This window comes from Barbus barbus (genome assembly GCF_936440315.1).
Source record: "Barbus barbus genome assembly, chromosome: 37".
Taxonomy (NCBI): Eukaryota; Metazoa; Chordata; class Actinopteri; order Cypriniformes; family Cyprinidae; genus Barbus; species Barbus barbus.
Genome location: NC_136715.1, coordinates 21,364,528 through 21,382,697, shown reverse-complemented (window position 1 = coordinate 21,382,697; position 18,170 = coordinate 21,364,528). Strand labels below are relative to the sequence as shown.

General features: G+C 37.6%; 1 protein-coding gene across 1 annotated transcript; it reads right to left on the bottom strand.

Annotated features, from left to right (window-relative positions):
- Positions 1–7,902: 7,902 nt before the first annotated feature.
- On the bottom strand, positions 7,903–17,907 carry LOC306857269 (dolichyl-diphosphooligosaccharide--protein glycosyltransferase subunit 1-like). Its single transcript, XM_079397122.1, has 10 exons — positions 17,532–17,907; positions 16,391–16,455; positions 13,115–13,421; positions 12,301–12,510; positions 11,896–12,088; positions 11,716–11,815; positions 11,488–11,626; positions 9,547–9,666; positions 9,215–9,460; positions 7,903–8,783 (listed from the first exon to the last, which is right to left on the bottom strand). Exons 1-10 carry the CDS (start codon positions 17,763–17,765, stop codon positions 8,601–8,603), a joined length of 1,797 nt encoding a protein of 598 aa, XP_079253248.1. The 5' UTR covers positions 17,766–17,907; the 3' UTR covers positions 7,903–8,600.
- Between the last annotated feature and the right edge of the window lie 263 nt (positions 17,908–18,170).

The window sequence follows — 18,170 nt, the reverse complement described above, 5'->3', positions numbered from 1 at the left end:
ATTTTAGAAGATGTTGAGGAAAAAGAAGGAGACGGATATAGAGGAAGCTGCAGCTGGAATTCGTCTGTCTTTATTAAAAGAGAAAAAGATGGGATGAAAGAAAGATGAAAGTGCAGTTGAGATAAAAGTAGTTCTGAGGGGAGGATCAGGCCACGGGCTTCATGTCCACTTCATGTGGGGATGTTTAGGGGTCATATGTTCACCTGTGGAGGGGTGTCTGTTTCCTGTTAGACTACTGGAGGTCTTTGTTTCTAGTATAAAGCTGAATGCAGTGCAAGGTTTTATGAAATTGAGCAGCTAGAAAATATTGGAAAACGATTAATTAGTTGAAATGGTTATTGAAATTTGATATATAAAGTAAACAACATGAAACGTTGCAAACAACATGAAATGCAACCCATGTTACATCTGTAAAGGGATGTATTTAAATCTAGGTGGGGGATTTTGGAGAATTGTTTGGAACGGGAAAAGTGCCTATATCAGTGGCAAACTAGAGGGTCTGTCTTTCACTGTAATAATATACTTATAGGTTTAGGCATTACAATTTATTTTACACTGTAAAAAAAAAATTCCATAACATTTACGGTAAAAGACCGGCAGCTGTGGTTGCCAGAATTTTACCGTAAAAAATATGGTAGCAACGTTTTAGGTTTTAAGGTTATAACTTAAATTTACAGTTAAATACTGGTATAATTAACTGATATAATGTTAATATACCAATCTATTGAAGTACTGAAATCTGTTTTGTAGCCGACCTTTTTTAATACACTGAAGTCGTGGCCTAATGGTTAGAGAGTCGGACTCGTAATCGAAAGGTTGCGGGTTCGAGTCCCCGGCCGGCAGGAATTGTAGGTGGGGGGAGTGAATGTCCAGCGCTCTCTCCACCCTCAATACCACGACTGAGGCGCCCTTGAGCAAGGCACCGAACCCCCAACTGCTCCCCAGGCGCTGCAGCATGGCTGCCCACTGCTCCGGGTGTGTGTTCACGGTGTGTGTGTGTGTGTGTGTGTGCATTTGTTCACTACTCACTGCTGTGTGTGTGCACTTGGATGGGTTAAACGCAGAGCACCAATTTCGAGTATGGGTCACCATACTTGACAATACGTCACGACTTTACTTTTTTTTTTACTTTATAACTACCAAAAGCAGGTGGTGATGAGAAAGTTACATGATGAACCAAAACCTATCACAAGCAACTTTTGAATATTAACATAATATAGAATATATGTACTGTCATTCACACAAACACTAAACACCATCATGGTAACACACATGAAACTGAAATAATGCAATAAACATTCATTTAACAACATTAGGTGTAACATACAACCCTAAACTAAGAAACAGTTATTTCAACAAAAAAACATCACATTTTAAATGTAACGCAGGGAATTCTGGGAATGTCAATTTACGGTTATTCACTGTAAAGTATACATTCTTTTTCACTTCCAAAAACGGTATACTACCATAAAATTACATGTAATGTCCAATACTGTTTTTCACAAGTTCGGAGGAACTTACCGTTAACCATTTAACAGGTTTTTACTATAGCATTTTTACAGTCTTTTACTGTTAAATTCATGGTCATTTTTTACAGTGTACAGTATGTGTACTTACAGTCTGCTTACCCAATATTGTCCTGGGTAGAATAAGGTAACTTCAAAAAGGTTGTTTAATTGTTCCAGTGCAACTTCACACAATCAACAAGGCGCATGGAAAAAAGTTAGATTGGGACAATACCAGCAACACCTTGTGACGTGAAGGGGTCAGAACAAACAAAGAATGTAATTAAAAAAGGACTTTTATTTTGCCAACGCATTTTGGCACACTGGCCTTCATCAGGGCTAAAGGTTTACAGGTGTACATGTGTTCCTTTTAATACAAATAAGAGCAAAATTCAAACTTGCAAACAACCAATGAAAAAAATTGATAAAAATCATCCACCAAAATTCATCAAACAAATAGCCAAACATTTTTTTTTTTTTGAGGTAAATATTCGAGATATTATTATTATTCGAAATATTCCAACCCCGCCCACTGGATCTTTGTTCTGCAGTGAGGGGCTACTGAAATATTCATCTTTATTTTTATAAATAATACAAATATATTATTTACAAATATACAGTTGTATAAATATACAGTCAACAAACACACATATAATTTTAATGAACATACAGTGCACAACTCCAGTGCACAAGACATTTATGCAAAAATATTAAATTTTACAAAAAAAAAAAAAAAAGAAATCCAGTGCACACCCATATGAAAAACATTATGAAAATGCTCTTATAAAAAAAGTTCTTCATTCATCCCAATAGGGAACAAAATAAAATAAAAAAAATATATGTTCAATACCAAAAAATTACATACTTTAAAATGTTTTGCTACTGGTTTAGTTACGTCCCCTCATTTTATTGAAATCCTATGTTTAGTAATATGATCCCTTAAACATCGAGATGTTTCTCCAACACATACTTTTTTGCAAGGGCATTGTGTCACCACTCACCATCAGAGGTCGCTCTTCCATCATATTGACTCTCACACCACACAGACTGTTACATATTACCCTGGACTACATTTCCCATCATTCATTGCACTAAGTACACACAGCTGTCTCAATCACACGCTCACACCTGAGAACTATAACACAATCACACACCCTACATAAACCATGGACTTCCTTTCACAGAGTGCAGAGTATTGTTCTGCGTATATAGCACTCCCCTAGTGTTAGCTGCCTTACCGAGCCATTCTGTGTTTCTGTTTAGTCTCATGTACTGTTCTGCGTTTATCACTCACCTAGTGATAGCTGCTTTATTGAGTCTAGTGTCCAGTCCTAGTTAGTCTTGTCATTCCGTGTTGCCTTGTTTCCTGTTTCCTTATTCCTGCCAGTGTATCTCGGATTCACCCTTGTCTCGCTGTTCGGACCCTGTTTGTACCTCGTTTGGATTATTGCTCACATTATTGGATTACCCCTCTTCTCAAGCCCGCTGGATATTGTTTGCCGATCAAAGACCCACGCTTGCCCTAAGATTACTCTTCGTCTTGTCTGTGTTATACCCGTTTGCCGATGTTTTGACCCTGCCTGTATTTTTGACCACGTCTGGAAATAAAGTTTGCACATGGATCCGTACGCCTCACGTCTCGTTGGCTTCGTTACACATTGTGTATATATATATATATAATAACATTTTTAGTGTTACATGTGATAAATATTTGAATGTGTATCTTTTTTATAAATAGGGTGTTCAAAACAGTTTATATTTTTGGAATATTGACAATTGATACAGTTACCACATTTAAAATTTACAAGAGGGATTGTTCCTGAGTCCTAACTGTAGATTTATTTGGGGAACAGGCTCTAACTAGTCTGTCCCTAATATTTCTACCTATAAATAGTTCTAATATTTCTATTTCTAGTATAAGAGTTTCTATTTCTAGTATAAGGGTATTTCAAGTATAACTACATGGGTTAAGGTTAGGTTTAGGGGTAGGTTCGGGGTTAATACCTAGTTATTACGCAGTAATTGTAATTGCTATAATAAGTACATAGTATGTACATGCGAAACAGGAATGTAAAATAAAGTGCTGCCGGTTTAGGGTTTGGGTTGCTTGTAATTATGCATAATTTACTATTATTACTATAGTAAGAACTTTTAAGGACACCTTAAAATTAATGTTAAAGAAAATACCCAAGCTTTTCTCTTGACCTCAAACACCATCCTTCCAAACATTATAGTATTTTGTCGCAAATCCATCTTTTCTACATGTAGACGCTTTTATCTTAAAAACGTACAAAGCAGAACTACACAAGAAGAAAAAAGTGACCCTGACTACAGTAATAACAAATAAAACTGCATTAATTCTAAACATACTTTGTATCGATCATAATGTGCTTTGTATAGTGAATTATTGACTTTCAGTTATTGAATTTATGTTAATGTTTGTGCAATAAACTGCCAGGTGATGTCCAATCAGATTCTGACGACAGGGGTTGAAAAAACAATTGCGACTGATGACTTCAACTCAAAACAAAGCAGTTTCAGAGGCAAATAATTACATCTTGATGAAAGATTATGATTATGCCATAGATGATTTAAGTAAACAGGTGTTTTCTGTTACTAAATGGAGCGCTGTGTTAGCCAGTCAGCACCCAGCACCAGGATGCTTTAAATCCATTTCATAATTACACAAATAACACAGTTGTTCTGAGAGGACGTGGTTAATAAATTGAATATTTCTCTTTGCTGGCCCAAGTCAGGTGCCATAATGTAACCTTTCATAAACACCCCTTTCATGTAGTTCCACAGCTTGAGGTTTTCTGAGTGTGTGTGTGTGTGTGTGTGTTTGGTTGCTTGTGTGCGTGTCATGGAGTGCAGACAGTGAGGGTGGTGTCTCTGTCACCGTGGTGATTTATGAGCGTGCTCAGTTGCAAGCTGCACAGTGCAGGATATTGTTCTCTGACACTGACGGGTCTCTCTGCAGGCTGTCAGGACGTGTGCGCGTGTGTGCGCATGCAGGGGCTGCAGGTGAGCCTGGACCGGCACAATCAATCAACGGCGGGTCAGTACAGGCCCGGGACCACCTCACACTCACCTCTATTGTGGGCGCTCTATCGCTAATGAACACCGGCCAAGTTGGGACTCTTTGGTGCTGGAGGCTTCTTGAGCTTCTAGAGCTTTCTGCCTGGGCTTTGAGAAACTGTCACTGAACTCTTCAGCTTGGAGCGCGTGTGTGCCCACCCTCCACCTCCCCCAACCCTCATACATACACCTCTCTTTCTCTGTGTCTCAGCTTTCATTGTGCACCACATCAGGATACAGTACTGCTGCTGGATTCCGGTTTCAAACAGAATTTAAGCTCCGGTCTGGTCAACCGCAGCTTTGGCAGGAGCTATACTGTATGTTCTAGATGAAGCTCTGATGGAGGGGCTTCACCCATAACGACCCTTTCTCATTCACCAATCAACTCGCGCTGGAAATCAAGACTAACCTCAATGTGTCTGCATGCACGGCCTTATTATGTCAAATATCTGACATGTGGCTCAAAATCAAGATGTGAGAGGAAAAGTTGTTTCTTTAAGCAATAAGGTATGAGAGGCAGTGCTATATTGTGAATATAACATGGAACGTTGTATTGACCAATCAGCATCCAGGATCCAAATTAGGAGTTGCATGTTAGTGATTATAAACAAAGTTTTACATCTAAAGACAAATTTAGTGCAAAACTCACCACAACACTATACTAAGTTGTAGGTGGCTTGCAGGGTGTTACTATGTGGTTGCTAGGGTGTAGCTAGGAGGTTACTAGCAACAAGATTTTTTTAGGTTACACTTTATTTTACAGTTTAATTATACATTTAAGTGCTGAGTAATATTAATTATCTACATGTAATTACTATATGGTTAGGGTTAGGATGAGGATTTAGTTTAGGGTTACTTGCATGTAATTATGCATAATTGATTGCTATTACCATAGTAAGTACATGTAATATTCATAACAAGGACAACGTAAAATAAAGTGTTACATTTTGTTGTTGTTATTGATGATATTGAATAAAAAAAAGTCACACAAAATAAATAAACCATTAATTGCATAAGATCTAAAATAAGTAATTACATCAAATAATTCAATAATACCGTTTAAAGGACTGAGGTTGGTCAAATTTTTAAATGTTTTGAAAGAAGCCTCTTATGCCCTAGGCTGCATTATTTGATCAGTAGAAGCAGTAATATTGTAAAATGTTATTGCAGTTTAAAATAACAGTTTTGTGCTTTCATATAATCTAAACAGTAATGCTTCAAGCCTTTATGTATCATTAACTAATATATAATGCACTATATCTTTTCATAAATATATGTAAGAAAGTTGAAAATGCATTGTAATATTAGCAGATTTCTTGTCTGAAATAGTTTTTTGTCATGTGCATTAATGCATTATACTTTCTAAAGGTGTAATATTGAACTAATGTATTATAACTACGGATACAGGTATTCCTAAATTCATACAATGCATTGCAAGGCATAATTCATGCATTAAAATACTTTCATAATGCATTATATATAAAGGCATCAAGTAAAGTGTTACTATGTATTTTTTTCCTGTAATGCAAAGCTGAATTTTCAGCATCATTACTCCGTGATCCTTCAGAAATCATTCTAATGTGCTGATTTGCTGCTCAGGAAACATTTCTTCTTATTGATGTTAAATACAGTTTGTGGAAACTGTCACTTTAACATATGTTTGCTGAAAAAATGTAATAATTTCTTTTGAATGGTAGCTAAAAAATAAAATAAAATAAAAACATAGCACCTGCACATTATTTCAGTATTGTCCATGTGTAACAAAATACTCTCACTTCAGTATGACCCAGACCGATGTACTGACAGATGTTATCAAGTTCTGTAACTGTAAACATATGAGCTATAGCAGGAGTGTGTAATGCACATTGAAAAAGTATGTACCCTTTTTAGAAAGGTTTCTGTTTGTATGCTCTGTTCAGCATTCACACATGCCCTTGACTTTCACAAAAGCCTTTTTGACAGCGTTTTGTCTGCGTATGTGTGAGAATGAGCGTTTCGCAGGGTTTCCCACCCTCCGGTGTGAAAGACTGACCACAAACACAGAGTGCGTGCCATTGTAAGGGTCCGGCCTCTCTAAGCATCAGTGCTAACAGACATTGTCTTGGTTTCCCTCCAATGTGTATTTTCAGAATGATTATTGTACAGAATATACAATATGTCTGCGATATCATGGAGACGAGAATGGCTCTTGTTATTTCGCCACAGGAAATGGCCCTGCGCTGACCAGTGATGACCTCAGGTTGGCCTCTGCCAGCTTTGTGGGTTTGGTTGAGAATTGGATACTGGACATGATGTACAAGTCCTGCACAGAAGCACCTCTAGTAAAGTTGACCATACTATGCAGATTACATTAGTAATGAAGGAGAACTGCTGATTCTGTTTTTATATTATTATTTTTAATCTCACTGCAGTGATCAAACCCAATGTATTGCTACTAACAGATGTCTTTTTTTATCCCTTATTATTCCAAAAGAAAGGTTAAAATATTAACAACTACATAGCCCATGGTTTAGATTTGAGTATGTTCTCAGTGTATACAGAATAACAGTGCCCTCCTGTGGTCATAACATGCAAACTCAATAATAGGCGGCTCATACAGGTTGCATTGCTGTTTTTGTTGATTTACCAGCAGACCACACCATATGAACTATAAATATACACCAAAAAGCAAGAATGTTTTGACTTTATGCTGTGTGACTGAATTACGTTTAGGGCATATGCAAATTTTAAACAGACCCAATTTGTTATTGTCAGGCTTTTGCTATACAGTAATTATATAGTTTAGTATGTGTGTACCTATAGAGGAAGATCCTCTGACAATGTAGCAGCAACATTTAAAACCAGTAATTAAAATATTGTGCCTATTGTAAAACATACACCCCAAAAAGAAATCTTACATCCAAAACAATTATTGATGCTTGTAGTTTTACCTTAAGAACAAGACATTTTAGATATATAGTTATTATGGGGGGAATATATATATATATATATATTTATGGGAACTATGAACTTTTTATTGCTCATAATTGCGTGATATAAACTCGCAATTGCGAGTTAACAAGTCCTAATTCTGAGATATAAACTTGCAATTCTGAGAACATAGTCTCCCCCCCCCCCCCCTCAAAACTGGACTTGAGTTTATATCTCACAATTCTGTGAAAAAAAGATAGAATTGTGAGATAAAATAACCTTTTTTTTTATTTTTATTATTATTCCGTGGCGGAAATGGGCTTCCATAGGTATCTTATGGCTTAAACATTTTAAAGTAAAAAATAAAATAATTTGTAAACAGACAGTTACAAAGAATAACATCATAGGCCTAGTTTCACACACCTTATTTATTCAGTGAAAATGATTTACCAGCAAAATCGGTCACATTTACCCTTGGTGTACAAAAATCAATGTCATTCACTGTAGAAACGAAATGCATCATTTATAAAAAATTTAAATCATACAAAAATGTGAGAAATAAAACCCCAATGGAAAATTCACAAACATGAGCATATCAGTGGCACCCATTTCAGCATCTGCTGTTCCATAATTGTGTTTTAGGAAGGGCAGATCATTTTAATATTCTTTCATTTTTTGGGAAACGATAAGTGCAAAGGTGTTTTTTAAGGTGAGGGTTATTGAGCTAATTTCAATTCAAACCCGATTCCAAAACTGCAAATGAACATAAAAATGAACCAGTCTGCTGGATTGTGAGAATGAAGAGTGCATTTGACATTCAGAAACCTGAAACTTAAAAAAAAAAAAAAAAAAAAGATTCTGCATCCGAGTACACACACAAAACCCTTTTCCAAATCACACACATTCAGCAACACAAAACAACATGCACACCCTGCAAAAATCACTTTCAAGTCCTATGAAGGCACAAGCATGATGTTCACAGAATGATGCATATCGTTTGTGAGCGTACACTATCGATCTCTCAGTCCAGTCTGAGTGTGGGTGACGCTTTCTGAGGGCAGTGGCTGTTTCATGGCCCGGCTGAAGACTGGACATCTGATGTTTGATTTACAAGGCATCCAGAAGGCTGTCGATGCGGCTGACCAGCTCTTGCCTCTTGCCTGACAGGGTTTTATCCGAATCGATGTAGGTGTCCTTCTTCACCTTTCCAGCCACCAGGCGTTCAGCCTCCTGACAGGATCGGGACACCAGATCTTTCAGCTGGTTGTCCAACTTCTGTATCTCGCCAACCTGCAGACAGAGAAACAGAAAACATATAGAAAAGTCCAGCTTAAAGGGACAGTTCACCCAAAAAAGAAAATTCGGTCATTAATTACTCAACCTCATGGAACACAAATTAAGACGTTTTTGATGAACTCCGAGAGCTTTCCGTCCCTCCACAGACAGCAAGGGAATTACCACGCTGTGGTTCAAACTTAATTAGAAAAATTAAAAAATTTGAAGAATGCATATCTACCTTTCTGGGAATTGAACGTGGTAGTTGCATCAGAAAAGCTCTTTTTGATTTCATCAAAAATATCTTAATTTGTGCTTTCCCAAGATGAACGAAGGTCTTGGAACGACATGAGGGTGAGTAATTAACGGCAGTAATTTCATTTTTAAGTGAACTATCCCTTTAAGAATTTTGAAATATGGTGGGCTTTAGAAGCGTTTGACTCTACTTTTTCGGCCAGATCGGAGCCCTCTGCTTTGAGACGGACTTGTAATGCATTGATGTCATTGGAGAGGGTGCGGTGGTCGGCCTCCAGGGTCTTGCGGCCGCTGTTCAGTGCTCCGGTGTCACGGGTCTGCTTGTAGCGGTTCACAACTTCATCCATGTGGCGGTACAGACCGAGGCGCTTGTTCACCAGAGTCAAGACCTGCTCGGTGATGGAGGCCACCTTCATGCGCACCTCTGCTGCTGGATCCTAACGGAGGAAATTAGGAAACAACAGCTTAGATAACAATGTGACACCTTCCGTCACTTCAACAATACCGTGTCCTCCAGACACACCTTGGTGATGGAGAAGTCGAGGCGCACGTAGATGATGACAGTGAAAAAGAGGATGTAGAACGCTCCCACCACTAACAAAGGCTCCTGCAGCATCAGGATCTTATTGAAGGTGTAGTGAACCTAATGAGAAACACAGTTAATACTCACTTTTGGGGTTACTCAACTGGCTCACTTTTTGACCAATCACACTTTTGCTGAAAGCATTTTTGGCACTTTGTATCAACTTTATATGCACTTCAATTCCATTGGAAAAATCTGAAGCTGCTCAGCAAATGCACATGTACTGTAGAAGCAGAGTAGAACTGGCATTAATAATGATAAAAAAAAAACAATGACTTCAATCATGAAACATGAGCAGAACGAATTTGTGTAAATCGTTCGTAAAACCGTTCTGACGTAGCCTTTTGAATTCATGAAAATGTTCGTCTTTTCAAAATGTTAGTTGATAAGAAAAAAAAAAAATTAATAAATAAAAAAAATATATATAATTTTTTTTTATTTTTATTAAAACCATTTAGTTTATATTTAAAAATGCAGTTAAATAGGATTTGTATCATTTAATTTCCAGTTTAATAAAGCATTTACGAATTGTACTTTTAGTAGTTTCTACTATTTAAGTTAATGATTTCTACTATTTTAGAAATTAAGTTCTCTATACCAGTGTTAATTTTGGCAGGCATTTTTGATTTAGTCTTAGTCTTTATCTTGAGACGAAAATGCTTAATAGTCTTAGTCACATTTTAGTCATTTGAGTCTTTCATAGTTTTAGTCTAGTTTTAGTCGACGAAAAGTCATTGCATTTTTGTCAACTTTTAGTCAAACTGCAGTTGCCAACATTTATTTTGGTAGCTATTTTATATGTAGTATTCAAACAAAAATAGTCATCAATACTTCTCTCTTTAGACCAAAACAATTAAGCTTAGTTATGAGAAATTTGAATCAAGGATTGAATTTGGGAAAACTGGAATAAATTTAAATTTTTTGGTAGAAATATAAATTAAACTAATTTTTCAGATAAAGTAGGTTTACTTAACAAGTATACATTTATTTAACATCTTTTGTTGGTTAACATTTATGACAGATAATTAGGAAGACGGAAGGTATGTAATAGCCTACTGACATACATTCAGTTTTCACCCACCTGTTTAAGCTCATTTAAACCATAACGGACTGTATTTCCGTGAGATGCTCTACATGATAGACATGTGGACTGCTGTGTGTGTATTTGAGCACTGAGAACTGATCGCGCGCTGTATGAGAACTGAAGAAGTGGAGCGTGCGCGAGAGAGAGCACTTCTATCAGCGCGTTTCCGCCTATCACACCTTCACTGACTTTAAGTTAATCGACAATGAATTGTGACTCCCGGGAAAAACGGGACGTCTGGTCACCCACTCCCTAACCCTTCGGGTGCTAAGACCATTGTTTCAGATCGCTAGTTCGCGTTTTGGTAGCCTATCTGTCCACCGCGGCTGCCATACTGAGACTAGATATGCAAACGCCCCTTATCCAATGACGGAGAGCACATTTTGAAAGACAAGACAGTTAACTTAGCCTATAGGATGTATTTTGAATGTCCGGTAGTCCTCAAATAACATTTTAGTCCCGTCTCGTCTTGTTAACGAAGACGCGCATAAATTTCGCCATAGTTTTTATCATCAGATATTAGTTTTAGCTCGTCAACGTCTCGTTTTAGTCACAGAAAAAAGGTTCGTCGACGAATATTTTTCGTCGTCCTCTTCGTCAACGAAATTAACACTGCTCTATACAGACCTAGACTACAATAAAAAACCTAAAATGTTCAGTCGATATTTTCTCTGCACTGCTATAAAAAGAGTACAAGGACAGGACAGGATTGAGGAAGACAATGCTTTACAGAGGTTAGTTTCCCTCCAAGACCTTTAACACTTTTTAAAATGACCCTGTTGCAAGTCTTCGCTTACCACAACATCCTGAATGTGCTGCTCCACCAGATTGTTCTTGGTGGCCACCAGCACAGGTCTGCCAAAGGTGTCCAGGTAAGTGTAATGCAGCTCGTCCTGACTGCGGGCGATGGGGTAGGGAGTGTCCACCTGGATATTTCTGGGGAGAACAGAGTAGTGATAAGTCACCAAATCAAACCTAATGATGATTTTGATTGTGAGGTTTGCTAATGCATATCAGATGCTCACCTGGCTCCTTCAGGAAGGATCAGTTTCACAGTTAGTTGGTCAATAACCTGGTCATCATAGACATGATCGACTAGACGCATTTTCAGAGCATACTGATCCCCTAAAGTACAAAAGGATGTGACATTGAGTTTAAATTAATAGAAAATATTTAAATCTGTCAACTTGATACCAGACACCCACCCAGATTGTAGAGATATTCATAGCTGGGAAGATTATAACCAACGATGTAGTGTGTTTTCCAGCCACCGAACAGCGGGAAACGGGGACGGATTTCAACCTCGACGGAATCATCCAGAACTTGGAGGTGAGATGTGGAGATGTTCCCGATCTCATCACGGTAATACACGTCCTGAGCAGAGGCTGGGAGGATGGTCTGCAAGAAGCAAGTTGAAGAAAACCAAACGTTTCCTCTACTTAAGCCGGTTTAAAGCTTAATTTAAGCTTCATATAATATTAACTTGCTTTTTAAGAGTTGGCTATTGGGATGCCACCTTTAGCTGAGCCAGTATGTTGGACCAGCTATCATTGTTAAATAATAATGAGTTCAAAAAACAAATACAATGAGAAGAGAGAGAGTTAAGACACCTTGAAAGATTTGACTGATGAAATGCCGCTATCAGACTGTCTCTGGTAGTCATAGCGGGAAAAAGGCCCCTTCAGGTAAGCACCGGTGTGTCTCAGGTCGATGGTTTCCTCCACGGCGATGTTGCCCCAGTGAGAGACCTCGATAGTGCGAGTGATGCTGCTGATGGTGAGGAAAGGTGTGTTGTTCTCATAGTGGATCTTCATGGCATCCTACAAACCAGCAGATCTCAAAACGTTATACACTACCATTTAAAAATATGGGGTCAGTAAGATTTTTTTTTATCCTGCTTTCGAAAATTAACACTTATTTATAAAGGATACATTAAATTGGTTAAAAGTGACAAATGTTTTTAACGTTCCAAAAATTCTATTTAAAAAAATAAAATTATGCTTTCCACAAAATATTAAGCAGCACAACTATTTTCAACATTGACAAGAAATGTTTCTTGAGCAGAAACTCAGCATATTAGAATATGACACTAAAGACTGAAGTAATGATACAAAAAATACAGCTAACAAACACAATAAAAACATAACAAAAAATATGATTTTTGAAAATGTAAAAAAAATAACGTTTTGGCAAATAAACTCTTCATATAGACACACACAGTAGTTTTAAACTTTAATATTTCACAATATTACTGTATTTTTTTAATCAAATAAATGAGCCTTGGTGAGCAGAAGAGAAAAATCTGACTGACCCCAAACTCTTTGCATGCAAAACTAAATTCACCAGGTAATGACAATATTATCACGTAACCACAGAGTTTGACGTATATTACAGTACAACACAATGATTATTGTGGTCAGTCACCTGGCTGAAGGGAGGAACATCTTTAAACGGTCCATACTCAACGGTCTCATCGCTCTTGGTGGGGTTGCCCAGCTTGGTATAGCTCTCCACAGTTTTGGAGGCCAGGCGAACGCGGGTGGTCTGGGAGCGGGTGGGGTACGGGGAGTACAGGTAGTGGTTCCCCTGGAAGACCACCAGCTGTCTCTCAGCCTGGGTGATGTGGGAGGGGAAGGGCTTCAGCACGTGACTGAACACAGTCTCAACCTTCACCCGCAGTTTAGCACCCGGAGCAAGAGACGACGGTAACTGTGCCTCGAAGAATCTACCACTGCAGGAGGGGAAAACAAAAAAGTTTGAGCTGTAAATAATACACACACACACACACCTCCAAGAAAAGGAAACATGTTATATACACAAAGATAAGCATGTCTTGTAGTCTAAACCACAAAACAACACTAAATCTGATGCTTACAAACCACATCTATATGCATTTTAAAATTGGATTCAAATTAGGGCTGCACGATTAATCACTTTTTGTGATCACGATCACAAAGATTCCCCCCAATCAGAGCTTCTCTCTTAAAAGGATACATTTTATGCACAATGTTTTACTTAATCTTCTCAACCTGGCAACCATGTGCACTTGCCTTCTATAAACTGATGGAATTTTTTTTTTTTAAAAATCAATAAAATAAAGTCGACAACATTGACAAACAAGTACGTTGGAGTTTAGCCAACATTTCAATATTCTTCTCAAATGAAAGTGTAATACAGCAGTTTGTGTTCTATGTAGAAGCCACTTCAAGTGCTATTTGCTGCAACTAAACCAGTGAGCAAATGACAAGAAATCCAAACATGAATCTCAACTATATTGTTTGCAATAGTGGTCCTTTTATTTTTTTTCTTCATAAAAAAATAAAACCATTGACATTGTTAGAATTGATATTAGGAATTTCTCTATTTTAGATTTTGAGAGATGCTTCTTTTCTCTAGTTTGACCAGTTTTCATAACGTAGATAGCAGTGGTCGACTGATGGTCATATATGTATGATATTATTCTATTTATTTTAAACATCGTAATATACGTAAAAAAATCGTAATATACAAAAGCATAAAAATTGCTGCAATAAAATGTATATTTAACATAATATTTACTGACATACTAAAACTCAAAATAATTAATTTGAAAATGAATTTGAAAAAAAATTATAAACAGGCGTATACTTTAGCAACTTCTTGAGTCTGTAAACGTTATGGCATTTTTAAAGGAGAAAAAAAAAATATGAAAAAAGAATAATAAGAAACTTTATCCACTATAAGTGTTCACAAACACTTACCAGCAGAACAGAAAAATTATTGGCTGATGCTGCTCATTTAAATAAATAAATGAATTAATGGCCTTGGCGATATATACTGATTGCCCACTAATAGAAAGCGTGTTGATATACAGTTCCCTCCATAAGTATTGGAACAGTAAAGACAAAATTGCTCTGTTGGCTGTGGAGTCAAGATATTTGCAAATATGATTAAAAGATGAATATGAGACAAAACAGCAGAATGTCACATTTTATTATTAGCCGTTTCAACACATACATGTTTTACCAAATAAACAGAACAGCACTTTTAGAGTTCATCCCACTCATTGATGTGAGCATAAGTATTGGGACAGTTGAACATAAGGCAGATATAAAAGATTAAAAGCTATTATTTAGTTGCAGATCCCTTGCGCACAATTACAGCAGTGAGTCTGTGACCCATAGACATCACCAGACTCTTGGTCTCATCTTTGAAATACTTTTCCCAGCCTTTAATGCAGCCAATTCCAATTGTTGCTTGTTTTGGGGAGTTTCTGCCTTTACTCTCCTCTTCAGATGGTGAAGTTCATGTTCAATCAGATTTAAATCTGGAGATTGACTTGGGCAATCTAAGACTCTCCATTTCTTTGCTCTTATAAATTCCTTGACTGAACTAGCAGGGTGTTTTGGGTCATTGTCCTGATGCAATATGAAGCACTTCCCAATGAATCTGCAGGCATTTTCTTGAATATTGGTAGGCAAGATGGTTTTGTATCCTTCCAAATTCATTCTGCTACTGTCATCATACATTAAGTCATCAGTAAAGTTGAGAGGGCCTGTTCCAGAGGCAGCCATGCATGCCCATGCCATGACACCACCTCCACCATGCTTTACAGATGAGGCTGTATGCTTGGGATCATTGCAATTCCCTTTTTTTCTCCACATTTTTGCTTTCCCATCACTTAGTTAAAGGTTAATCTTTGTCTCATCGGTCCATAAACACAGTTCCAAAACTCTTCTGGCTCACCTTTGTGCTTTTTTGCAAACTAATCTTGCCTTTCTATTTTTGGTGCTGGTCAGAGGTTTGCATCTTGTTGTGTAGCATCTGTAATTCTGTGTCAAAGTCTCCTGAGGACAGTAGATTGTCAGAGCATCACCTCAGCTTTCTGGAAGTTGTTGGTGATTTTACAGACACATCTTTTAGGGTACATTTTCACAGCTTTTATGATTTGTCTGTCATCAACTACTGTTGTTTTCTCAGCCGATCAGGTCGTTGTTGGTTGCTGGTGGTTTCCAAACTCTTGATTTCTCCATGCCCTTTGTTTTTGCTAGAGCTCTAATTGACTTCCTCTTTTCTTTTAGCATCCAAATTGTTTGCTTTTCTCTCAAAGTCAGCTCCTTCATCTTCATCCTGGTTTGTGTGTCATCATCGAATGCAAGATTCAGAATACAGAAGTAATGGATATAACTGATACGACACATTCCCTGCTTTTAATATCTGAAGAATTAATGCAACAGGACACAGCTGATCACTTAGAAAGACCTGTGAGGCAACTGCTCCAATACTTATGCTCACATCAGATAGAGGGATGAACTCTAAAAGTGCTGAACTTCTTAGCTGCTAAAACATCTATGTGTTGAATCACCCAATAATAAAATGTGACATTCTGTAGTTTTGTCTCATATTCATCTTTTAATCATATTTGTAAATGTCTTGACTCCACAGCCAACAGAGCAATTTGTCTTTACTGTTCCAATACTTTTGGAGGGCACTGTATATGCCAAATACTCTTTTTTTTTTGTGCTTGTGAAAGTGCAATAATTCTGATGAAATGAGACCAACTGTAAAATGAACAATCATGCTTGCTAATTGCGATTTATAATTTTTAAACAAAATAAATGTGATTATCAGTTTAACCATTATCGTACAGCCCTAATTCAAATACCACCACCACCAGCAGCACACTGAAGTCTAATACTAATAGTTGCCCCCAGTGTTTACCTTTGTCCATGGACAGCGGTCTCTTTCAGCTCCAGGCTTTCATCCTCTTCTTCCTCCCCCTTTACCTGGTAAAGATAGAAACTTGTCTTATAGCCAGAACAATTTCACAATATGCAGTCTAAAGAAAGAAAACCCCAAAATTATTAAATACAGGCCATTTGTGACCCTGGACCACAAAACCAGTCTTAAGTCTCTGGGGTATATTTGTAGCAATAGCCAAAAATACACTGTATGGGTCAAAATTATAGATTTTTCTTTTATGCCAAAATTCATTAGGACATTTAGTAAAGATCATGTTCCATGAACACATGTTGTAAATATCCTACTGAAAATATATCAAAATGATTAGTAATATTCAAGAACTTCATTTGGACAACTTTAAAAGGCGATTTTCTCAATATTTGGATTTGTTTGCACCCTCAGATGCCAGATTTTCAAATAGTTGCATCTCAGCCAAATATTGTCCGGTCCTAACAAACCATGCATCAATGGAAAGATTATTTATTCAGCTTTCAGATGATGTAGAAATCTAAATTTTGAAAAATGTACCCTTATGACTGGATTCAGTGCTTATCAAACACACAGCTGATCAAGTACACTTTTAAACACGAGAAACCAACGTTTTTATTAAAAGCAAGAAACCCAAATGACCCTGGCTGCGTGTTTTTGTGTAATATTTGAGTATTGATACAGCACGGAAGTGAGCTGCATCCAGAGCTTACGTGTCACGCTGGCACTGACAGAGCAAAGCGGAAGTGCGCTGGACATACACTGCTAATGCTAACTGCTGCATAAAACACCCCAATAACGCCAAGCGCATCATATCAGAACTCATTTACAGTACTTATTTGAACGAGCATTGCAACTTAACTACGCCAATTAGGTTTTATTTTGCCAAAACAAGTGCACACGTACAAATTGAGCAAGATTATGTAGCTAGCTCAGGCTCCAGTGTATGGAAACTTGCACTACGTATCGTCTCAATGCAAAAATAGTTCAAAAAATAATTTCTCAGAATGAATAAATCGTGCAAAGGAAATGTTAAAGCACAATTTAAAACAGTCAATGATTCTTAAGTGATATCTATCAAAGAGGCTCCCGCATCACCTACTCCTGGCTCTTTACAGATGCATTTACTCACAGATGCGCCGATGAAGGCCAGGTGCGGCGCGAGCTCAGACTCCAGCGCGAGCGTGAAGGCGTTGAGTCGCGAGGTTCCGTGATTCGCGAGCTGGATCTCCGCCGTGATCTTCGCGAGATGAGAGCTCAGGTCCAGCGTGCGCTTCACGTCTTCATTCACCAGCCCCTCCGCGCACAGCGACGCGCGGAATAAACACGCGACTAGCGCAAAACTCACCGCTCCGGTGCGCCACATGCTCTGCTGCTTATATGTTAGGATTTGGAGGTGAATAAATGTAATTTGTGTCTGCGCGTGCAGTGAGGCCTCGCGCTGCAGAAGCTGCTCCTGAAGGATGACGCTTCATTCATTCCCTCCTGAGTGACGTCACCAACATGGCGGACAACGAACCACCAAGAAAAAAAAAAAAAAACTTTCAAAGAAAAAAAAAAAACCTTTCAAAAAAAGAAAAAAAACCTTTCAAATAAAAAAAAAAGAAAAGAAAAAAAAAAACTTTAAAAGAAAAAAAAACTTTTCAAACAAAAAAAAAGAAAATATGCATTGCTAAGAGCAAGTGCTAAAAAAGTAGCAAGTGCACTGATATTTTTCTTACTCAAAAGCTTACATGTAACGGAATTACATAATGTAATTACAAAATAAATA